Raw genomic sequence first — 25,807 nt, 5'->3', positions numbered from 1 at the left:
GAAAAATTATTAAATATTTTGACCCAAAGAAAAAATTGAATTGGCTGATTTGTGAACCTGTTATCTGCATTGTAGGCTATGATTATACTTGACAAATTCAACCGCAATAACCTTTTTTTTTTTTTTTTTTTTTCATTTTACATGTTTTATAAAACTTTTATAGTCTAATCCCAGTTTGATGATCTTTTGTGTTTTACGAACTATGTTGGAGGTAGTTCAAATTTCACTTGTGCTTTTTCTGCCATAAATCTTTGTTTATTGGAAATGTTGGATACTAAGCATATTTATTCTCATAGACTAGATAAACTAAATGGAAAAATTAGTAGACTGTGAAGTATTTTTGTATTATTTGATCATGTTATCAAGATTTGAATTAGCAGTGCAAAAAGTCTAATTGTATTGTAAAACATGATATTACAATACAAAAGCGACAGCAGCACATTTCTTTAATTTCTGAACATGCAAAAAAAAAAAAATTTCAAAATGCAGCATTCATATTATGCATAATGCTGATGATAATTAGTTTATAGGAGTAAGTAAATGTTTAATTTTCATTATGTTTTCAAATTCTTGGACAAAACACATTTGCTGCTGTGAAAACTATTATTTTATTTTGATTTACATATTATTCAATAGTTAATTTCCATTGATATCGGTCTCCTGAACGTATCGCATGATCATTATTGAGCCTTGCTTTTCCCATCATGCTGGGAAAAGACTAGTCTACGACATTCAAAAAGCTGGCGCCCCTGATTTTTACGGCATGCCAGTCAATGCGAGGAATGCAGAATACTAATAAATATTTAAAAAAATGAATTTGTGAAACAATGTTTTAAAGATACTGTGATGCAAACATAAAAAAAAAAATCTACATTTCTTCTACAAAATCATGACGAACAAACTTTTCCGTTCCTTAATATTTTGTTACTGATTAATGAAATTTGCTTATTCGGATTATATACTGTGGATTATAGAGGGTGATTCCATAATTCCCTTGTCGTATTTTACTGGCGAACCATTGATCCTAGAAGCATACTTCCAATGAGTTGGGAAAGAATAGCATTAAACTAACAGAAACCTTTCTTTCCCTCATTTATTGTTTCTTTTTTTCCGATTTTTGAATTCAGATATCTCAGCAAATATTGCAGTTTGAAACATGATTTTTTATTTATTATTATTATTATTTATTTTTTTTTGTTATCTTCATAAGAGATAGAGCAACAAATTTTTAATTGGGTTTTTCAGCACAGGGTGCCCATATAAAAAAGTTCATGTTTATATTTTAATAACTATACAATCCCCCTTGCAACATAAATGATGCATCTGAGTTCTACACATTATTTGGATACTTTTTCTAACTGAAAGTATGTCTCTGGGATCAATGGCTCCCAGTAAAATGTGGCAAGAGGAATTATAGAATCACCCTGTATAATGAGATTTTTGTCAGTGTTGTGAAATTCACATCTGCAGTAAATTATGGTATTTTAGATTGTATTAAATTATGGTGTTTTAGAATCATATTATATAAATATGCTATTCATTTATGGTTAATTATTCAAATGCAGAAGTTTCCTCACGAAAATAAGTTGTCCGTTTTTTTAATTTTTTACAGAATAGGCAGCAGTCTATCATGGAAAGGGTGCGGCATAGTTGGCCATTTCCATTCATCATCAGAAGGAAGAATCATCAAACAAAGCGCAGCATTGTATAAAGAACTGCAAGATTTGGGTCACAATGTTGGTGAGCAGAGTTTCGCAACTACAGTCAAATCTCGATAATTCTAATGTACAGCGGCTGACAAAAACTCTGTGTTATCGTTAGTTTGACTCATCAAAAATTAAGATTTCAGAGTGGGGGATAAAGAAAGATTATTCAAATAACAGCACTAATTATGAATATTTGTATTTTTTTGTAAAACATGTCAAACTACGTGGAAGGTGAAGATATTTGAAAAAAGATAAGTTATTCTTATTTAATCATATGTATTTATTGAATGAGAATATTTCAAATTAGACTAGAGTTGCATACTGTACTTTGAAAATGGACGCATACACGATGATCGTATAAATAAAATAATTATAAAGTATATACGAGATTATTTTCTGTCAAAAAATGCAGTGATTTTTCACAGTGTCTCTTTTTTTGCTTTTTTTTTTGTCCTTTCATGAGAAAGTCATTCACTTTGTGAAAGCAGACAAGTAAATCTGCTAAATTCCATTGCTAAATGGCATATATTAAATTCCTTTCATTCCTGAAAACTTTGACTACAAGGAATAAAACTTTGAGTTAAGGGAAAGTTTTAACACTAAAATACTGAAAAAGTTCTGGGACTGAGTCAAACCTTCAACTTAAACAGATATTCAAGTTGTCTGAGTTCAACTTATCACGAATTGACTGTGAAAATATTTTTTCCTTCATTAAATCTAAGAAATTCTATTATTTTAATTACATATAATTAATTTTTTTATAAATCAGGATATACCACTATTGGATCCCTGAATGTAGCTAGGACAAAAGAGAGGATGATTGAATTACGCAGGATTGCAGCTGAAGCGAAGTAAAAAAATTTCACATTTTATATTGTGAACACTAATTTGTGTTAACACTAATTGAATACATGAACCTGTTTTCCATGGTGTGAAATTTGAGAAATTTTCATGATTTAAGTTTTGTGCATCAATTTCCAGAACCGAAGGCATTGAGTGTGAAGTTTTAGCTCCCAAAGACATGGAAAAGCTGCATAATCTGGTCAAGACAAATGATCTGGAAGTAGGTGTTATTTGTAATGATTTGGAAACCTTTTTAGATCAAATTTCCTTAACGGTTTTAGAGTATTAAAATGATCTGTAATTATATTTTTCTTTCTTTTTCAGGGAGGTATTTGGGTTCCTAGAGATGGTGTGGTTGATCCAGCGGCAGTTTGTAATGCCTTAGTTAGCATATCAAAAAGTGCAGGTATTAAAATATTCCGATTCCAAATAATCAAATTTGTTTGAAAAAAATATTTTATTCTTGAAACGATTTGATTTAAAATCAGTTGGTGCAAGGTAAAAATGGTTAAAACCTCAATAGCTACAGTCAAACCTCTTACTATAGCGAACCTAACTTTCAGTCCCATCTTAAAAAATTTTTCTTCTATTAGATTGTATATAGTGAACCAAATTTGCAATCCCCTTAAAGTTTGGTGTAACAGGGTTTAGGTATACAAAAAATGATGGCAAGACAAATGATCGTCTCGGCACCATTTTTGTCACATTTGGTGCGGGACTTCCTGTGATAGTAATATTATATACATTATAGTAATATTACTATCACAGCTAACATATTACTGTCACAGGAAGTCCCACACCGAAGTGCACTAATTAATTACTCTGTATGAGCTTTACAAAGCGATTCTGAATCGAAAGTCCTTGTGTGCAGAAAATCATTATGGTACGACAAAAATGAATAATGAAATGTGGTATAAATTTTGTTAACTTAAGTTATTTCATTGAATTTTACTGTAAAAATTACCATTTCATTTCTGTATTTTATGCATTATTTTTGGTCGTTTTTAGGTGTGAGATATTTTGATAACTGTGAGGTGCTAGAAATAAAAACTGATGGCGGGAGAATATCTGGAGTTAGGACCAGTCAGGGTGACGTGTCTTGTGAATACTTTGTTCTTTCTGCTGGAATGGTAAATCACACTATCCATTAGCCATAGAATATATTTCACTGTTACTTATACTGAGAAAAAGCTATTTCATATAATTTATTTTTTTCTTATCTGAGGGTAACCTTCACCCCTCCCCCACCCAGAAATTCCAGTTCTTCACAGACACTTCCAATCACTGTTTTCATACAGTGTTCTATATGTAAGACAGATGGAAACACTTCTCAAACACAGAACATTTACTCTGACATCATAAATACATTAAGGCCACCAGGGCCATAACCTGAAATTTCTTTTAGAGGGGCATAACTGGTATTTTAGGTTTCAGAGGTGGGGACCAAAGTGATGGAATAATAGATTTAACCATGTTTTTCCCATATACATGTTATTTTCTTGCATTCCGGGAAGACTGTAACCCCTATTGCTGCGACCTTGAAGGCAACACATGCATACACACATTGACATACCAGTTCTTTTAAAATTCCTCAGAAAATTTTTGGAAGTAGGATGTAAGGTGTAAATGTAGTAGTTCCACGCAGATTGATAAAAATGAAATTAAACTAAACTGATTCACATGAATAGTTATTTAATTCCAAATAAATATAGTATTAGTGATACAGTCATACTTCGGTTTAAAGTCAAGACAGGATAAAATGGGGGGGGGGGGAGTGCCTTGATAACAAGTAAAACCATACCAACACACTATTTATACTGGTAGGAACTTTTCAAAAACTGACGTTATAAGCGAAGCAACATTAAAAATGGTTGACATTATACCAAGGTTTTACTGTAATTATCTTGAGGATCCAGGTTCAAACCCTGTTAATGAACAGCTTCGAGACGTGAATGCGAGCCTATCTCCCATTTGAAAAGCTTCTCTGCAGAGAGCAGGCAGACCTTCAACATGGCACTTACATAAAACAAAAAATTCAAGCAGTTACTATCTTTACTTCAAAATATGGAACATGGGTGGCAGCACCAGCAATAACCCGAAACAAGAACAAATCTAACAACAAGAATACTTTAGAGCCATGCAAATACCTACACTCAGACAACACATTCAGACGTGTACATATTTGTTAGAAATTCTGCAGGCGAAGGTGTATGAGGTGCATGTACAGTTAAGTAGTAGTAGCATTATTTATTAATAGTATTAAATACTAAATAATATTATGTCCCCATCTTATTCATTTTTGCTTTATTTTCAAGTGGTCAAGGCAGATCGGGCAGCTCTGCAATCCTCCATGCCGAATCCCCATACATCCTGCTGATCATGGCTATGTTTTAACTGCCCAAGCTCCAGGCGTATCATCATCCATACCTCGTAAGATCATCAAACTTTTTTGACATGTATTTATGTTTAATGTTTTGAAAATTTTGATACTCATTACTCTTTGCAAGATTTCATGGAAGAAATATTTTCATAATGTTAGAGTTTTCCTAATCTTTGATTCTTCAATGATTTTATTCACAGTTCTCAGAGACTATGATGGAGGTATATACTGCAGAGAATATAAAGGAGGTTTCATGGTTGGAGGGTTCCACAGGCATGCCAAACCCCTACCAATCAATGCTACATTGGATAATCGGGAACAACTTGACACATCTACAAAATGGGCACATTTCAGTAAGCTTAGTATATACTATTCTTCCAATCATTGAAATTTTCTTACTTTCTGAAAAATTATTTTTTGTTGCATTATATATAGGGTGAGCAAAAAGTTAGCAGAAACTTCATTCATAAAAACCGGAAAAAACCCGAAATAAAAACAGTTTGCAGGGTTAGCATCGCTTGGTCACAGTCACAGGAAAAGAAATGCAAAAAACAACAGATAGGTGGCACTGATGTACACAACTCAAAAAAACGATATGTAAATAATGAACAGAATGCCTCTAAATCGTTTATTACAGCAGTATGTGTTCCACGTGACCACCATCACAGGGGATAACACATTGCAGGCGAGTCACAAATCCAGCAACAGTAGAGTGAAACAGGTCCGAATGCATACATTACACCTCTCAGCGGATCACATCTTTCAGTTCCAACAGATTGGATGGACTGGATCAATACACTTTGCTTTGAGTTTTGTACTTTAGCTCCACCTATCGGCATTTTTTTCATGTCTTAAAAACATTCCTGTGACCTAGTGATGCTAACCCAGCAAACCGTTTTTTTTTTTTTCGGTTATTTTTCTGGTTTTTATGGACTTTTTGCCCACCCTATATTTTTCAATTTTTTTTTAGAGCCACTTTATGATGAGGCTCGGTTTAGAATCCCAGTCTTGAACCAGGTTGATGTTGAGCAATTTATCTATGGACCGAACACATTCACTCCCGATGGTCACTGGATTTTGGGAGAAACAGCTGAGGTAAGGTATTTCCATGGAATTGAATTAATTGCAGTATGAAAATTTTAAATTAAGTTTTGGTTTTAGTTTTACCATCAACTTGATGCCACATCAGCACAGAGAAGTTGGTGCTTTATGCTTATTGAAAATATTTCATATGCAAAAAGTTTAAAAATTTCTATCACGTTTATTAAAATATCGCACTTGTTCTCAATTGTAATCTGTTTCATTATATAAAAAACATCTGGTAGATAGAAAAAATGCTGTATTTTTTGTCTTTTCCATTTTTTTTTCAATAAACTATTATTATTATATTTTTATGGAAAAAAAATACACAAGCATCTATAGGGAGCCTCTCTAAGCTACTTAAAAAAATTAACCAAAAGAATGACTATTTGATTGATAATTTTACAGCTAACATGGGATACAACATAATGCTTTTAATTTTTTCTTTCAGGTCGACAATTTCTATGTTGCTGCTGGAATGAATGGTAACTCAGTTCAGGCTGCTGGTGGCCTCGGAAAAGAACTGGTGAAATGGATGATGAAAGGTGACTCAGAGGCATATCTTTCTCCTTTCGATATAAGGAGATTCGTTGATCTTCACAATAATGCAATATTTCTCAGGGAAAGAGTTCAAGAATCAGTGGGTAATTATGTTTTTCACTTATGTATGGCTATTCCATTCAATCCGTTTCATATTTTCATTTCTTTTGAAACAAGTGTGTTGCATTTTTTTGTTGACCCTGGTCATGAAAACTTGCATTACTGACATTAGTTGATTTTTTATGGATAATTATTGTTGTTATTATATTATTATACTTATTATCTTCATATTTATTTAAATTTCTCTTTACTACTTTAAACCACATGAATATTTTTTCATCTTTTTTTTTTTCAATACCAAACAAATGTGTAATACACTCGAGAGCAATTGAATTTGAGGCAGCTCTGAAGGTATGCAAAAAGGAAGATCCTATGACCAACACTGACATGACATAAGCAGTGCTCCAGCAATAGAAGGAGTGCTTCTTACGGGACCAGTCATAGTTGAATGCATTATAAGGAAGGTGATGGATCTAAGTGCATTTGAGTGTGGGTCTGAGATATGAGTCACTCTGTCTCGAAAGTCGTGCAGGCAATAAGATTTTCACATGCCACATTGTCAGGTGACTATCATGAGTACATTGATTCAGGTGGAAGAATCCCAGCGAGGGTCGACTGCTGTCAACAGCAATGTGTGGATGAGCTAGTTAGCTTGATAACACTGGGTAGACAGGCCACAGTGCAATAAATCTTTCAGCAATTTAACACTGGTGTACCAAAATGTGTAAGTATCCACATCATCCAGAATCATTCCCTTACTATAAGGTACAAAATGTCATTGTTCCACAAGATATAATTCCATGTATCTGTAATTCAATTGCTTTTGATTGCACGGATCTGGGCAAAAAATTGATAGTTTATACTTGTTTCTGTTTACTTGTGTACAGTCGAATCTTGAAGTCAAATGAATAGCAGCTGAAGAAAAACTTCAAAATATCATTAGTTTGCATATAGAAACGTCCTCTCCACTTGTCAATACAAGATTCATTGAAAGACTGGTTATTTGTTGAATATTATGGTGGTTTGTTGAATATTATCAACCTGGTTATAGGTTGAAATATTCTATCTGCTTCCATAGCTTAGATGGTAGAGCACTCGTCCGGCAAGCGAAAGACCGGGGTTCGAGTCCCCATGGGGGCAGTGATGAATTTTCTTCCTTGTAATCTTCATCTCCACAAATAACCAGTCTTTCGATGAATCGTGTATTGACAAGTGGAGAGGACGTTTCTATATGCATATGGCCATCTGGTTGGCCTTTGTCATTCACGAGCTATTAGTTGATTGTTGTCGCCGTCCATGTATGGTGCCTTTCAACATATATATATATGTATACGCTCCAAGGTTGAAATATTCTATCTGCTTCCATAGCTTAGATGGTAGAGCACTCGTCCAGCAAGCGAGAGACCAAGGTTCGAGTCCCCGTGGGGGCAGTGATGAATTTTCTTCCTTGTAATCTTCATCTCCACAAATAACCAGTCTTTCGATGAATCTTGTATCATTAGTTTGACTCCTTGAACTGCCCTATATATAAAGTGGTTCTGGGGCCATGTGAAAACTTAAATTTTAAAATGATATTACTCTAATTGAGAATTAACTTTTTTAGTTATGAAATGAGATTTTTTTTTGCAAATGTTGGTGTTTTTTTAAAGCCTTTATTTGTTGATAATACATTTATTTAAACAATTATTTTTCTCTTATTTTACTCATAGGACGTACGTATACGATACGCCATCCCCTCTTCTTTGAATTCCGTACAGCAAGAAAGACCCGGTGCTCCCCTCTGTATACTCTGCAAGATGCAGCAGGTGCAGTGTTTGGAGAACGAATGGGCTTTGAAAGAGCTTTATATTTTGATCCGTCACGAACAAGTAAGAACTGAATACAGTAGATCAATCTCATTATTAAGAGGTTGCTAGAATTGGTAAATTTTAATAGAACCAAGTTTAGTCAGATTATTTATTTGGTTAATATATCATAGAGATGGGGAAGAACTTATTTTTTTTAACTGTGGGAACCTGTTGTTTCTCTGTGCGCAGAATGTTGACATCTGCGTAGGATGACATGCTAGCACTTATGCATGGTAGTAAGGTAAGTCCCTAGACCACATTTTACTACTACTACCAAACCACACATGCACCTCGTCCATATTCCTCTGCGGAACCTCTAACGAATTGGCACATGTTAGAATGTGCGTGTAGTGAAACCTGGAGTGAAGTTTGTTCTGTGTAATGCTTTTTATGTGTAGTGCTGCCATCTGTCACCAGTTTTCCTAACTATGAGTGAAGTGTAATGATTGAATAATTTATCGTTGTAGGCCTGTTGCTCTTTGTGGTGAGACTTTTTAATGGGGAGATCGGCTCTCATTTGTGCCTCGAAGTTGGGAACCACAGGAACCCAACTTCAGCCGACCACCACACACTGTGGTGACGGTGGGGTTGGCCACATTTTACTGATGAACAGTTAATCCTAGAGGCATACCTCCAATTAGAAAAAGTAAAAACCAAATAACATGTAGACCTCAGATATGTCATTCATGTTATGGGGGGGGGGTGTATAGTTATTAAAATACAAAAGTTAACTAATTTTATACTGACACATGTCTTTGAAAATCAAATTAGAAAGTTGTTACCCTGTCTCTTCTGATGCCAACAAAAAACATTCCACATTTCTAAGTGCCCCCCCCCCTCCGGAAAAAGTTGAAATGACAGTCATGGACAGGGTGTCCTTATAACCTTATAAAAGTTAGTTTTTGTATCTTAATACCCCTTGCAATATGACTGCTGTATCTGAGGTCCACACGTTATTTGGATACTTTCTCGAAGTATGCCTCTAGGATCAATGGTTTGTCAGTAGAATGTGGCATAGGGACTTTCCTTACTACCCTGTATATTGAATTTCTTCTTCATGGACAAAATGCCTGTGTGCATGAAATCATTTTTAGCCATGTGCAGAACCATATGTGAAAGGCTTAAAAGAAACGGGGATGGGAGATTTATTATGAGAAATTTATTAAATGTACAATGCTCACAAAAAGGTTGAAAACCCCTGATGTAATGAAAAACAGTATTGGATAAGCGCTATTACTTAAAAATTACATTTTATATACTGAGTAAATTTTTTTAAACTATTTTATTTGCTTGTTTCAAAATTTAAGTATGATTGCTGTTATTTTTTTTCATATATTAATTATGATAATCTATCTTTCCTAATATTGAACTGAAAATATGTTTTTTAGGAGAAGAAAGATCACAGCCCCAGACTCCAACTTTTGGAAAACCCCCATGGTTTGATGCAGTAAAAGAAGAGTATTTGGCATGTAGAGAACGTGTTGGCATCATTGATATGTCATCCTTCACTAAGTTTCACCTCAAGGTTTGTTTTAAATTTCTGTAATTTTATTCTTTTTTAAAGCTGGATTTTCAACCAGTATGTTGTATTTTTTTAGTAGAGAAATCACTGCTACGTATACTGAGTTTGATTTCATAACATATTTCTAGATTCACATATATTCTGTTTAGCAATAAATTCAGGAGTGAAATCAGATTAAAATATTATAAATTGGCCAAACAGAATATGGATTTGAAAACAAAAACCATGTAGAGGGGATCTTAGCCTATGCATAATGATTTGGTCACAGGAACTTTTGAGATGAGTTTTACAAATCACTTACACTCCTATTATAAATGCACTTATTGTGCCACTAGTTTCACCTATTTCCTAAACCAAACATAACCATGGGTCATGAAAAGTTGATAATATTCTTGACTTTAGGTCATGTCTAAAAAAGGTTAAGAATTCCTGATGTTATTCACTATATTTGGTCAGATTAAAAACTGACAAAAGCCCTTGAAGATAAAACCCTTTCAGATGCTTTTTGAGTGAGGCAGAACAAGCAGAAGCCTCAGTGTGACTGGTTTGGACTGTAGGTTGGTTTTTCCAGTATTTCCTAGCAAAATTTGGTGAAAACATTTGTTGTTTGCTGGGATACAAACATGTATGTGGGCAAGCATTACCAACATTGTGCTTAACATTTGTGGACATATGTTCTTTATGGCACAACTCAAACATTACAATCAATGTCTCGTAACAAAAATCTAACTGTTGATATTGATTTTATGTCCGAAGAACTCAATCAGCAGTGGTCCTTAGTTACATATAATGATTAACATGAAGCTGTGAAAATGAACTGAAAGGCTAGTTCCGTTCATACTTCTTATCAAGGACATCTTCGGCCAAACTTGCAACATGCTGATGTAATAGTATTGCCCACTTTATATGGTACCAACCACTAGGCTCAGGTTTTGTATAGCGTGTAGTGTATTTTTTTCTGCAGCCTTGCATATAATATAATGAAATATGCCTATACAGTGATACTCAAAGGACGGTAGGAACGTATCGTTACAGGTGGAATATATTTTCATTATGAAAATGCATCAAGACCAGAGAGTAATATCATTTCAAGGGTATTATATTGGATTTTCAGTACTTAAATTTAATTTTTTTGCTAAAGAAAATCTTAGAGCATTGAATATTTTTCAGAATTTAATTCTTTGACTTATTTCAAGCAATACATTTCAATGTCATGTCTGTGATAAATAAAAAATATATTTGTATATTTCTGAAATTTTCTTCATTAGGATTTCAAACATGTATGAAGTGAAAATCAATTCCATGATTTTTTCTCCCTTTATTATATATTTTACAGTCGGGTGGAACTGAAGTTGTTGATTTGCTGCAGCTTCTCTGTTCAAATGATGTAGATGTGCCAGTTGGGAACATTATTTCATCTGGGATGCAGAATGACAAAGGCTGTTATGAGAATGACTGCCTACTTTTGAGGAGAGCTCATAATTGGTATGATAATAATCTAAACTACTGTAGGTTCCTGTGTATATAATCTGTGTAATGTTGTATAATCCACAGACGCAAATTTGCTACTTTGAGAAAAAAATATCATGGTAATGTCCGCAGCAGTACATAATATGTGTGTGAGAATTTCAGTCTTCAGTAATGAAGCCTTAAGAAGGTGTTTTCACATTTTTGTTGAAAAAATGTCAATTTTCATATGCACATCCATACGCCATCTATAAGCCTTGAAATATTTTTTTACAAATTAGCTTTAAAAATATTCATTTTTATTTCATTTTCTCACAAAAAAATAATGGCAGATAAGACACAACAGTATATAATCTGCTCTATAAAGAATTCTGATGGTTTTTTTGCGTATAAATCTGCAGATCTAAAAATACTGTAGTCTTTTTTCATCTATTTGTGCTTCATCTTTATGAAATTAATAAGAAATAATATTTCTCACCACAGAGAGCAGGTAGGTTTTCAACATGATAATCACATGAACACAAAAATTAAAGCATCTACCACTTTCACTTCTAATATGGAAGATAGAGATGGCAGCACTTCTCAAACACCAAGCATACTATATCTCGTCCAACAAACTTTGAATCATAAAAATGTTTGTGGCCACACACACTTTCCGGCATGCACAAATTCATGAGAAATTCCCTAGAGGAATGTTTAAAAGATGGATTTATGGTTCAGCTGTCATAATATTTGCTTGTAATGATATTATTAAAAGTAAAAGATTTTATTTTATGATAGCTACTATTATTATTTTTTATGATGAGTCTAAAATCTTCATTTTCCTGTATAGCATTTACAAATTTAATCATTTTTTCTCTGTTTTAGCTACTTTATGGTATCTCCGACAGCTCAGCAAACAAGAATCAGTGAGTGGATGAGGCGACATATCCCTCTCGATGGTTCTGTATCTGTACAAGATGTAACATCTATGTACACTGTACTGAATGTTGTAGGCCCTAAATCAAAAGAGTTGATGTCTGAACTTACAAAGACTGACATGGATCTTCCTGGATTCACATGCAAAGTAAGATTTTGTTTAATGTTTCTTTGTTTTCTCTCACAAAAAAATCTCTATAATTAAAAGGAAAAGAATATTTGCCACCTGGAATTTAGTTGTTTAGCTCTTCAACCCCCATTTCAACAGGTTTGGGTTTGAATCCTAGTAAAAGGCTCCAAATCGTGCATTAACCACTCATTTGAATACTTATAGCATCACACCATACTAGGGCTGGACAAATCTAAAAATCCATGCCAGACTTAAAACAATGACCAAAATAAATATTTTGTATGCTAATATCAACCATGTGATTTAAAAAAAGACATGGGTCAAAATTTTCACATACCCTGGGCATGTTGGGCAATAGATTTGTTCATACCTGCACAATACTGAGATGACTGGCTTGTAGGTCCCAATGTAATGGGCCTTTGCATGCATGTAATTCTGAACAACAAATTTTGATGAAATTTCTTCATATGAAAAAAAATATTTGTTTCGTATGTAATTTGGTATGCTGGACAGGAATTTGACCATTAAAAAGCTGGATTCACTACGGTTTTCTCTCAAATTGCACATTTAATTCACTTATAATAACATAATACACTGAACACAATATAAGTATGTAGAAAACAATATATATATATATGTACACAGAATAAACAACACAAATAAATAGAAATACAAATTTATTGCAGCACAATAGTTCATTTATTGGCATCTGACAAGTACTTAGTTTTGCATTGTGCTTGTATTGGACATAAGAATCATCTCTTACAACAGTAGTCAGCCAGCATGAAAGTTATTTTCAGTTATTTTATTTTTCTTATTTTAAAGAAAAGACCATTTTTTCTGGTAACATTGTTCTGTGGTCTTTACCATTTTTGAATCCAGGTCAAAACCATTCTGAATTGTATATTTCTATGTTCAATGCAATTTCATTGTCCAGTGTAATTAGCCTGTGTATGATTAAATATTTAAATGATAAATTAAATTTTCAATTTACTTTCAACACACATTGTCGTCATCTACTAACTTGAAGAGGTAAACAAGTAGAATAACATGTGCACTGAATATTCCTGTTTTGTATAAAACAGGACATATAAAGCATTCCTGTTTTGTATAAAACTAGACATATAAAACATTCCTGTTTTGTATAAAAAAAAATATTTCCAAAAATAATTCAAGTTATTTTATGATCAGCTAATTTTCTCAAGCACATTTGGATGCAGAGATTTCAGCTTTTAAATGCTAAGAAAACAATTTGTTTTAATTTTTTTTCCTCCAGAAAATGAATGTTGGTTATGCTGGTGAAGTTCTTGTGATGGGATTCAACAATACCGGTGAACCAGGCTATTCACTGTACATACCTTCAGAAGTAAGTTTTCAAACTGTGATACCTGATAAGTTCATTCCCATTTTTTTTGGATGCTTCTAAAGTGTTTGTTAAATGATAACGTATCACAATTGATAATATTGCAACATATGGAAGGTGTTTTGAATATAACTAATGAAGTTTGAAAGGGTGGTATTGGGAGAAAGAATTCAAAATCAGCCTTTTTTGTCAATTAATGCGCATTAACAGAAGTGTTGTTTATGTGGTGTCAGTTGCATCATTCTCTCTACCTGGGCTTGCAATGGCTCACATTGCTACACAAAATCAGAACTCATCTGATGTATAAGGCCGCTGACAGAAATATATAAGTTACTGAATGGGTTTCTTACATATTGCAAGATTTTTGACCAGACTAATGTTGAATTATCAAAAGCTCAAGCAGGTGCAGTTGCAGCTTTTTGCAACGGTGAATGATCTGGTGCTAGCAGTTTTAATGTGGGCTGAAAAGAGTTTAAGAACCTATAGAATAGAAGAAGCTGATTTATTTATACGGGGTGATTCTTTTAGAACCGACCCAATGAATTCACTAATGATTCAGTAGCTGATGCATGTAACTGCTAAACAGGACATATTAATCTCTTGGCTTAGCAGAGTGAAATAGTCAAATAATTTGTGAATATCACAAACAGATGACAACAAATATGGTACTAAATTTGAGGACACATAAACCCCCAAGATCCCCAGACCTCATAAGCCTTAATTTCTTTTTATAGGAGGCATTCTCTGAAAAGCAGAGTGTACACATTGAATATTGAAGGACCAGAGTCACCCTGCTTCACATTTCAGAGAGGTATCAAAGCTTTCCCAAAAGATGGGTGTATTCCAGAATGTACACAAGCAAACTTCATATTCATGATTTACAAAATTTGAAGAATAACATTCCTGCTGCGATTGGGACAATCACCAAAGGAACACTGCAACACATCGCTGAGAATATGAAATATCAAGTGGCTGCGTGCCTTCACTTTCGCTCACTTTCAACACCTGCTCTAATTACAGTGAATGGCACTCAAATATAGAATACACAATTTAGGGTCAGTTATATATCAAGCACATAATTACATATATGGTATCTTTTGCGATGTACCTCATTTTGTGGGGCTTGTTCTATATGAATCACTCTGTAGTTCAGCTGAATGTTGCTTGTAATGATGAGAGTTGTTGGATGCAGCTTGAGATTGAGGTTTTTCAATGAAATTATTTCAAAGACATTAAAAAAATTACCTCAGGAATTATATAAATGTCAAATATTTGTAATCAAATAAAATGTGACTTGAGTTTAATCAAGTTAATTTTTTTTTTTAATTTTTCCCTCCATTGCTTCAATTTTTGTTTTTTTACTTGTCTGTTGTGATGGCTTAAAACATGTTTCTTCTCTTTCTTTTTTCAGTATGCAATCAGTGCATATCATAATCTTCTGAATGTCGGTAGAGATTATGGTATTCGGAATGTTGGATATTATGCCTTAAGGTTCCTCAGAATTGAAAAATTTATACCATTTTGGGCTGAAGAGCTTGACAGTCATACAACTCCATTTGAAGTTGGTCGAGGGTTTAAAGTCAAGATGCAGGTTTGTATCTTTCATGTATACATATGTCAATGTTTTTTTTTTAAATTCAAAAATCGTATGAAAATCAATGATAATGATCTATCGAACAACTCAGTTCATGGTGTAAATACCAATAAGTTAAATCTAAATATTACCAAGTACAAATGTTTGTCTTTTGGTAAGAAGCCTAGTCCTGTCCTGTATAATTATAATATTTATGGTCAAACGCTCGAGACAGAGTATACGAAGGACCGAAGTGTCACTTTTAATACACCTTTTAATTTCAACCAGCATATTAATGGCATTGTTTCAAAAACACCAAGAAGTATTTATTTTATAAAATCCACAACAATATATTTTTCAACCCCACCAAAAAAAAACATTTGTGATTGAATGTGAATGAATGAATCTGCATTGGAAAGTGTGAGTTCAAGTATTATGTTTGCATCTCCAAAATTACACAACAATGTGATGCCGTGTAGCTCTTTTGCTTAAAACTGTCAGGTGGTCATAATAAAGTGACCACTCAGTGTACAATGATATTACTTTCTGGTGCCAATGAACTTTTCATAGTGTTAATATATTTCACTTATAACAATACAATTCTCCAGTCCATTGAGTATCATTATATAGGTGTTTCACCGTATTGACAATCTGCAGATTATACATAGGAAATTACAGATGCTCAAAATGAATGAGACATGTTTATTTTTGTGGCATTATAGTTTCTGATAATAATCATTAAATCAAGACCCAGTCTGTCAGAGCCACTCACAGTTGCCACAAATAATTATGCTTTTCCCATCTTTTTTATCTTTGCAGAAAGAGTATTTCTTGGGGAAGTTTGCGTTGCAGCAACAGCTGGAGAAAGGTTTGAATCGCCTTCTTGTTCACTTCCAGTTGGAAGGACACAATGCAGATCTGGACTTATGGCCATGGGGCAATGAACCGATTTACAGGAACAATGAATATGTCGGTAAAACGACATCTTCCGGTTACGGTTATACTCTGGAACGTGTCGTCTGTCTTGGATTTGTGCATAATTATGATGGTGATGGGTTATCTCAACCAGTCACATCTAACTTCATCACTAAGGACACTCACTTTGAAATTGAAATTGCTGGGAAACGATATCCTGCGAGTGCCAGTCTCCATCCTCCAAAAATACCGGTCATCACTATGAGTGGATCCAACACCAAATACATGCCAAAAGCCAGGGTTAAAGAAGCAGCCAGTCAATTATATACTTAAATGTGCTTAGTAAGCTTCCCCCCCCCCTTGAAATTTTGCACATTTTTTTTTTCAGATTTTCATGACAAAAATATTCTTGCATCTCTGAGTGTGTAGATAGTGTTTTATTCATTTTCATTGTGAGAGAAGCAATAATTAAGCTTTTAAAATCTATGAAGATATTTCAAATTGTAATCAGTCAAAAAACCTGACACATTTTCAGTGTTGATATGCCTTGTAATTTCTCCTTTTCAAACTTCTTGGATTCTAAATAACCATGTAAATATTTTTTTATATAAAAATTTATTTCATCCATATTAACCTTCACTAAAACAATATCGTGTGAAAGTAATGATATATTGTACTTTATGAATAGTTTTTGAAAGTGATAGTAAGCATATTTGCATGATGTGGAAGTTGACTGCTTTGTGCATGTACCATTTTATGGATTAAGGCAGTGGTCGGCAAACTCATTAGTCAACAGAGCCAAATATCAACAGTGCAATGATTGAAATTTATTTCGAGAGAAATTTTTTTTTAAACTTAAAACTATATAGGTAGGACATTTTGTTATTAACTTAATTAGGGTACTCCTAAGCTGGCCTTTGCTAAAAACGTCCTCGATTTGATTGAGATACGTTCGCTGAAGTCGACCCCTTCAGACTCTCCCATCCACACTTGTCTTGTATATGACCGATGTTGGATGCGGATGGAGAGAGTTGGCCAAGGGAGAGTCGTCATGAGAGGTGGTGGCCCAGGAGCAGCGTCTTCTATGATCTGGCCGGGTGAGAGGTTGATGTTCCTTAATATGGGAAACATTGCATGTCCCCCCTCTCATGTTCTGAGAGGGAACTCATCTTTTTCGTCTATCTGCCCCTGAGTACCTTAAAAAAAAAAACCTCGTTTTCGACAACTTTTTCCAGAACTTCCTAGTTTCGACCCACCTGATTGGTCGCGGAAGTGTCACATGACAGCAGCGTCAGGCTTTCGGCAAAAGCCCGCGAAAATATGACTCACTAGAGAGGGGAAAGGAGCGAGAACAAAATGACCAAAATGCTTGTCTAAACATGATTTTTCAAAAATCTGGAGTTTTTGTGCTCCCGAAAGTGGTATTTTGTGGAAGAGCCACACTCTAGGGGCTAAAGAGCCGCATGTGGCTCGCGAGCCACGGTTTGTCGACCACTGGATTAAGGCAATCACATAGTACAGTTAGTTCTCTACCATGTAGCCGTATTTTCCATTTCGTTCAGGGTTCGGGGGGGGGGGGGCGGTGGGTGGGTACAAGTTAAGTCATGGCAATTTCTTTTTACGAGGATATGGGATAAATGTGAAATTTTTAAACATGCAGTGAAACTTGGTTATAATGGCATAGAATATTCCATGAAATTTTGTCGTAAAGCCGAAGTTGACGTTTCAAGACCTTTTGTAATGAGAAATAGAATCAGATGCAATCAAATACTGTGCATGAAGATCTTATTTCATTATTATTAGGGTGGCTAATAGATTCAATCAAGGAAAAAAATGGAAATTAGGATCACAAATACAGGACATCCCAGATTTTTGTCAAAAATGTTACTAAAAGTTGTATTATTGCCGTTGTATTATTGTATCATTAAAGTTGTAAAATTGCCAAATATTGCTCATAAATAGCCTTTGGTGAGCAATATGGTGATTCAGCTAGTCTGTTGAAATGTATTTCACAGGAAAAAATGGTAAACATATGTGAGATACTTAGTTATAATCATTGTTAACAGAATTTATAAATTAGGCAAATTATCTCCATCCCAGATTCTATCAGAGATCATGCATTAAAATGAGCTTCGTTGAAAAAAAAACTGGTAAAAACAAGTTTTCTGCAAAAAAACAAAAAATTGAGATGGGCAGAATATGGGAATATTCTGTTTACAGGACATGTGCAAGTCAGAGTGCCAAACATATAATTTTCTTTCACCATTAGGTATCAACAGACTGTTCTATTTCTTCTTTCTTACACAATGTGATAATCTCTATTTCCAGGAATTTCTTGGGAAAATGGCATACAAGAATAGAAGGAAAAGTGACGAAAAATTTGTAATTATATCCTAGGGGGGCATCGTTGGGTTTTTATTAATGTTATAAGCAAGTTTATTAACATAATTCTCTATGCAAATCAGTCCAGACTGCCAATCATTGATGTTATATCCAAGGTGTAGTTACAACCGAGGTCATTATAACAGAGTTTGTATTTTGAAAAATGGCATATTGTATAGCTTATACTGCTCAAATGATAACCAATGCAAACAGCCATACATAAATGAAATTTATTTAATGTATTCCCTTGAATTTCCGTAGAAAAATACCAAGAAATAAAGAAATATATAATCCACTTATGCAAGTTTCATTTACCCATAATGAAATCTTAAGAAATGGAAGATGTTGGTCACTTTTTTGATTAGAAAAAGTATGTCGATTTTTTTACTAGCATCTATATGCGCCATCTCTTATCTTTAGCCTGCTATGGTCCGATATATATGTCAATATACATGGCAAATACTTGGTCATAAAAAAGCTCATTATACTTATTTCTATTCTTAATTTTTTTGTTATTTTAAAAAGTAATCGTTAGTAAGTTATTTCAGTATAAAATGCAGCTATATAAGTACAATACTTTTTTGATCCAGAAAGAGTTGATTCCTTGTCTGTGTAAAAAGATCTACTGGAATTTTATTTGTTCAGAGATTTGTAAAATCACACCAAATTTATGGGATTGCAAATAAGATTCAAGGAAACGAATTTTCAAATTTGCTCAGCAAGATTTTATCTGTTTCTAGATAACTTTATTAAAATCAAGGCAAACTGTACATTTTATCCTTAATAATTTTAGCAATTCAAAAATCCACTCTAATTAATTGAATTTCTGTGTTGATGTATTGCTTCGATTAAAAAATATGCTAACAGCACCCATTTATATCTGTTTGTAAAAAATAAAATTCAATGCATTTTTATAGGGGTGAACCATAAAGGGATAGAAAAAAATTTTACTGATTAATTTTTTAAAATATTAGTTTTCATTTGAACCTCCTAGAAAAATAGCTACAGATTGTACACAAGAAAATGTGGCACTTTGAAGTTTATAAAACAATATGTAGACACCACTCTTGTTTTTGTTCTGTCAACCCAGTGTTGTGAGCAGATCCGTCTTAAGAGCATCATGGGCGAAGTGATTATTCTGAGTCTCCCCCCCCCCCACCTGGCTGGAAAAGCCTGCCCACCAATTTTCATGCTTGCTCAAAATTTTTAATCAGATATTTTCATGAGGTCTTTGGGCCATGCTCAACTATTTAGATGGCACTGGTCATGACAGGTATGCTTGTAGCATTGCATTATTGTGTACAAAATGGGTGAACAAACTGTGGTTTTCTGGCCAATTAGACCCATTCAAGAATTTTATGCAGCCCTTTAAAAATATTTCAAAAAATTCAAATATATTATTTAGGACAATTAGAACTACTAATATTGATTGCTGTCAATCAAAGCATATTTAAATTAATTTCACTGTGTATTTCATTCTTTGTTTGGTTCTCTGAGGAGTAATCTAGATCTTATATGACCCATAAAACTATTTCTTGGTGAAAAAATAGCTTACAAGTCAAAATGTTTGAGCACCAATAGAGTACAACTTTTTTTTAAAACTTCCCTGCCTATTAACATCTGCATTGTTAAAAATGAATTTGCTCTCATATTGATGAAAAAAATAGTTGCCATGACTTATGTTGCAACCATCATAACTTCAATATTAATGAAACAAACTCACTCAAACATTTAAATGTATATAGATATGCTACATTTTATGAATGTTTCTTGCTTATACTTTTCCATGTTAAATATTTGTAATTCTAGACTCAGAAAGTTTGACACAGTCCACACCGCTTAATGCAATCACATTGGGACTCAGGGATTTCTGATGATAATAACTATATCCAAAAATAAAGTCCCGGTTGCAAGTACGGTGACCATATGTCTTGTTTGGTCAAACGAGATGTATGGTGAATGGGTATTGGTAAATGGGACGACTGTTTTTTTTTTCCAGATTGGTTTTCAAAATTGGTTTCAAAATATTCAATTGTTTACATTTTATTTTGCCTTTTAGCTAAAATGTTGCTTTTTTTTTATTCAGCCATTGTGAGGCATTAGAATGAAACTGTCTAATGTGTATTACGAATCACAATACTTTTCTTATGTATGATAAGTTCCATACATTCCCTTGAGAAAGTTTCTCGGAAAAAGAAATTTGAATTTAAGTCAACTGAGCAAAAAAGGTTTTTTTTGTCATACATTTTCTTTCACTATAGGAAAGTCATTGCAAAAGCAGCTCTACACTTACATGAATCGCAGCAAATACTACAGACCAATTATGACGTTAAGTATGGAAATGTGTGTCAACATAGGGGATGAAGAACACCTTCTAGCCTCCTACATAGACTTGCAGTGTGATAAGGATTATAGGGGGAAGTAAGTGGTTAAACCAGTGTTTTCCCAAAGTGGATGGAATGGTTCAGGAAAGCAGTAAAAGCTTCAGATGTATTATAGGATCCTATGGGTTGGCTTGAAATGGGGGGGGGGGCGATGAGAAGAAAAAAGTTTTGAAGAAGGGGGCAATGGAACAAAAAGTTTGGGAAACTATGGGTTAAACCTTAGCTTCAGAATGCACAAAAAACTTTCAGTGGAAAAAAAAATTGATAACATTATCCAAAGTCCTGATAACAAATATAACAAATTTTTTCCCATATTGGTCTGTTCCATTCTTTGCTAAAGTGATAGCAACTACCCGAATGATAACATTATCTGTGATTATAGTAAGCAGTGTCGACTGTGTTTAGTTTTACAAGATTTTTTTTTATGTAGAATTCATATTTTCGTGTTCATGAATTTTGTGCAAGACGTTTCATTTACATGGTCTTCATTTTCAGTTGTGTGATTGTGTTTTTTTTTTGTTTGAATGTACTGAGACTATATTAATGGACTGTGATTGAATGTACATCATGTCACTTACCCACCTTTTATTTTCCCCCACTTTAGTAGCAAATCAGTGTTTTGCTTTTGCATATAATTTTACCTTGTGTATAAGTTATACTTTTAATGTGATGAATACAAGATGTGCATGTAATCGAATGTTTTGTGTTTGTTGAAAGATGTGAGAACAGATCTCTCTCAGGGTAATTTATGTTGAAAATTTTGTATGCAATGATTTATCTGTCATTTATTCTCTGTTAACCCTTTGCACTCTGAACTGGCTGAAACATATTTCAATTACTTGTAATAATTAAATGAAATAATTATGGCTGCTTTCCACAAATTTGCTTACAGTAGAGTCTTGATAATTCGAGTGTCAGAAGCATGGCTGTAACTAGGATTTTTGCCGCCCGGGGCAAACATTATTTTGCTGCCCCCCCCCCCCCACACAACTTCAAAGTTTGATAATTCCATAATGGTGTTCTTTGTTCCCACCTAAAATGGCTGTCCTAAATTTTGCTGCAGGGTCAGTTGCCCCCCCCCCCCTCCCGCTCAGAAGTTTGAAGTTCTGAATAATTTGAAAAAAAAAAAGAGCTGGAATTTTCTCAAAATTGATTCTCAATACTTCCTTATTTTTGATAACAACTCTTTTTTTTATTTTTTTTTAAATTCAAGCAATTTCAATTTGAAGGGGTCTTCAGCTGACCCACAGGCCAAAAGCTTACATGGGCTCCTCCCTCTATAGTAAATTTACATTACAAATAATAATAAGCATTCATATCGGGGGCCCAGAATTAGAGTCCCTTCCAACCTTCCTTACTCAGGTCATTGGTCTCACTACTAATCTGTAGTGAATCAAGACATTGAATTAAGATCAAAACAGGTGAGAGTAAATATCAATATATGGGTCCAAAGTAAACAATTACAATTGAATCCTGTTACAGTGAACCCCAAGAGACAGGAGAAATCACTTTGTTATAACAAATTGTTGTTGTGAAAGAATTCCAGATTTTTGCATTGTTCCTATGTAAACTTATCTGGAGGGATTAGAAAAGTGTTCATTGAAACAAGATTTTCGCTATAACAGTATTCATTGAAACAGGATTCGACTGTATTACAATCAAAAAAAGTCAGAGAACAATTATATTTTTATCAAATGATAACAATTATATTCAAATAAGTTCCTTTTCAATATTTACTTCAATTACAATTTCCATGTCTTCGCAGAAATAAAAGCCATTTGTGCTTCCCCCCACCCCAGGAGGTGTAGAGAGGAAGTTGTCTTGCACAACAGCTCTGGGCGTGAGCGGTCATCAATCAGTCAATTCCCCCCACCCCACTATTCTTAAAGTATTTTTCACATATGTGGAGTTAGTTTCTCTCCTGTTCAACCCAGATTATCAAGACTCTACTGTATAACCAATCAAATTCATTTCAACTCTAATGTAGAAAATAAGTGGAATCCAGATATAACGTCATCATCCATTTTGCAGAATTTGGGAGCTACAATGAGTTTGGCAAAATATCTAATTGTGGTCAAACTCGTTGTAATCCATATAAATGGAAGATTAGTTCAATGAAAATTTCTGGTACTGAATCCTTGTTCGTCTATACAACACAATGGTTGTCACCGATTTCACTACATCTCTGAGTGATTTAGATAGATTCTCACAGCAATGGCATCTGCGTGATTAAATTTTAATATCATTTTTTAGTGTTGCTGATAAAAAAACATATCTGAATGCAAAGGGTTAATACATGAACAATGGTTCCTAAGTTTGACATTTCAAGCTAATTTTTTTCTATATCAATATTGAATCAATTGCAATTCAAATTTTGACATCAATAATAAGCAAGAAATTCAGTAATTATACTTTTTTGAGCATTTCATTTTATAGAAAAAATTTGATATAATTTTTCACTAAGCATAACTACAGTAGAACCTTGATAACGTTAACTTAAGCAAATGTCGTTAGCAAGGTTTCATTTGATTGCTAACTCACAGGTTTTTAAAACCATTTATGTATGTACATACGGTAAAACCCCTCTTAACAGACACCCTTCAGATGCAGTCACCCCTCTTTTATGGCCAAATAATAATTTCCCAGTGTATAATACAAGTATGCATTTTAAATCCCTAATTAATAGTCACCTCTTTTTTGTGGACAAATTTTTTTTGTTCATCCAGTGTCTGCAAAAAGAAGGTTTTACCGTAATTACATATAGTTGAAAAATTCTAGTCCACCATCTATAAATTTAACAAAAAAAAATGATCAGCAGTTTCCTATGAAATGGTTCAAAATAAACTCAAATTAGAGGGAAAAAAGCATAGCACGTTGAAATACTTGTGAATAAGCAGTGCAATTTTCAAAAATAAGGAAAGCCTTTATTTCTTTTGACTAGAAATCAGCTATCTTGCATATTCAATCATCATTCACTCTCCCAAAATTGCAGATATCATTCATATTTGTCTATGATTTTTGTTGTCTCCAGGTTGTGTTTTCCAGTTTGAAACAGTGGGAATATCCTAAGGTGTAAGGGAGAATCTTCAACCGATGAAAAGATTTGAAAAGAAAATACAGTATGTAGAAATAAGCCGCTGTGCAGTCATGTGGCCATCGTGCTGGACTCTCATCCTGAGGATCCGGGGCTTGGACCCTGTTGATCGCACAGTGGTGGTCGGTTGAAGTTGGTTTTCCGCGGTTTCCCAGCTTCAAGGCACGAATGTGTGAGTCAGTCTCCATTTGAAAAAGTCTCTCCGTAGAGAGCAGGCAGACCCACAACACGATACTGACATAACATGAAAATTCAAGCGTTTCCATCTTTACTTCAGAAAATGGAAGACAGATGGCACCATGAACACGTAACAAGCAAAACTCCTCAACATAAATACATTAGGGCCACGCACACACTCTGGACACATTCCGGCACATGGCGATTCGTTGAAAATTCCGTAGAGGAATATGTACGAGGTACTTGCACAGTTTAGTAGTATGTAGAAATACATCACATCATGAACGATGTTGCAAAAATTTATTAACTGGTCAACCCCTGAGCAATTGCAAAAAATTAGTTGTGATAACGCAGTACAAATCATGGGCAACTTAAGATGGGTTTAGTCATGTGTCGTGTTATAGAGGTTTCCCCCCATTGAATTTAGTATCATGCCAACCATAGGAATATTAAATGTTGAGTTGTTGAAGTTCTACTGTAGTTATTTTCTTTACCCGTCATTGTAAGGAAAGTCATTTTTAAAATAAAATTAACAAACACTGTTAAATTTCCGATTGCTTTTTTACATGATTTCATGAAATTTAACTTCATAAATGCAGAAAATTAAACTAGTCTGTTCGATGCATACTCCATGAGTTTATCATATTTATCAATTTGCAAATGATTGTTAAGATTGATTTTATTGCAGGCTTTGATTTTTTTTTTCATTTTTGACAGTTTTGAAAAAAAAACCAGACATTGATAACTTATTTTGTGCCAAAGATTATGAGAAGAATTGTTTTTCGTCTGTTTTTATGCTTGCAATTGTTCCTTAATTAAAAAAGAAATATTGTTTTGAATTGTGAATTCTTTTATGACAGTTCACTTTAATATACAATGAAAAACTTCATTCAATACCATATAATTGCATATAATTTATTCTGTTATTTTATTAGGGTACATATTTAGCCTGTACTACTTAATCATACATGCACCTTGTATATTAGATGTTTCTGCCAAAGCCTAAAATCGGCCAGTTCACCCAGCCAATATTTGAATTTTGGGCTTTGGCCAGCCTGTTAGCTGAAGATCCCTGGCCAAAGAAAAGACATAATTCAGGGTCATAATCACAAAAGATATGCAAATTTGGCTAATTATATGGGCATTTATGATCATCGCAACCCTAACGATCAAAGGAATCGGATTATTGATTTCTTAGGAATATTAATTGATATTTTAGAGAATTTTTTTTTGAATTTCTCAATGCTAAAAATATCTAATTCTATAGAAAATGACCTCTAAAATTCACAAATAAAACAATGCACAAGTATTTACGGTAGAAAAATCTCAAAAAAGGTATTTTTACGAAAATAGGCAAAAAAAGCACTTATGGCATTTTGCCTGAACTTCCAGGCTCTAATTATTACATGCCACAGTAAGTGTCAGA

General features: G+C 33.8%; 1 protein-coding gene across 4 annotated transcripts in view; it reads left to right on the top strand.

Annotated features, from left to right (window-relative positions):
• The window catches only part of LOC149069141 (pyruvate dehydrogenase phosphatase regulatory subunit, mitochondrial-like), a 52,015-nt gene extending 34,108 nt beyond the window's left edge, over positions 1 to 17,907 (top strand). For all 4 annotated transcript variants that reach the window (XM_089251041.1, XM_089251040.1, XM_089251043.1 and 1 more), the window contains exons 3-18: positions 1,613 to 1,740; positions 2,476 to 2,557; positions 2,688 to 2,769; positions 2,874 to 2,955; positions 3,558 to 3,679; positions 4,865 to 4,979; positions 5,130 to 5,282; positions 5,900 to 6,024; positions 6,461 to 6,653; positions 8,319 to 8,477; positions 9,845 to 9,981; positions 11,315 to 11,463; positions 12,313 to 12,511; positions 13,770 to 13,859; positions 15,268 to 15,447; positions 16,249 to 17,907. In XM_089251041.1, the coding sequence (XP_089107167.1) occupies positions 1,613 to 1,740; positions 2,476 to 2,557; positions 2,688 to 2,769; positions 2,874 to 2,955; positions 3,558 to 3,679; positions 4,865 to 4,979; positions 5,130 to 5,282; positions 5,900 to 6,024; positions 6,461 to 6,653; positions 8,319 to 8,477; positions 9,845 to 9,981; positions 11,315 to 11,463; positions 12,313 to 12,511; positions 13,770 to 13,859; positions 15,268 to 15,447; positions 16,249 to 16,677 (2,425 nt within the window). In that variant the 3' untranslated portion in view covers positions 16,678 to 17,907. The remainder of the gene's footprint in view (positions 1 to 1,612; positions 1,741 to 2,475; positions 2,558 to 2,687; positions 2,770 to 2,873; positions 2,956 to 3,557; positions 3,680 to 4,864; positions 4,980 to 5,129; positions 5,283 to 5,899; positions 6,025 to 6,460; positions 6,654 to 8,318; positions 8,478 to 9,844; positions 9,982 to 11,314; positions 11,464 to 12,312; positions 12,512 to 13,769; positions 13,860 to 15,267; positions 15,448 to 16,248) is intronic.
• The last annotated feature ends 7,900 nt before the right edge of the window (positions 17,908 to 25,807 follow it).

This window comes from Pholcus phalangioides, unplaced genomic scaffold, assembly GCF_987345545.1.
Source record: "Pholcus phalangioides strain wild (caught in Gottingen) unplaced genomic scaffold, Ppha-v1.0 ptg000024l_1, whole genome shotgun sequence".
In the NCBI taxonomy this organism is placed as follows: domain Eukaryota; kingdom Metazoa; phylum Arthropoda; class Arachnida; order Araneae; family Pholcidae; genus Pholcus; species Pholcus phalangioides.
The sequence above is the reverse complement of the archived record's forward strand: the minus strand, read 5'-3'. Positions and strand labels throughout refer to the sequence as shown.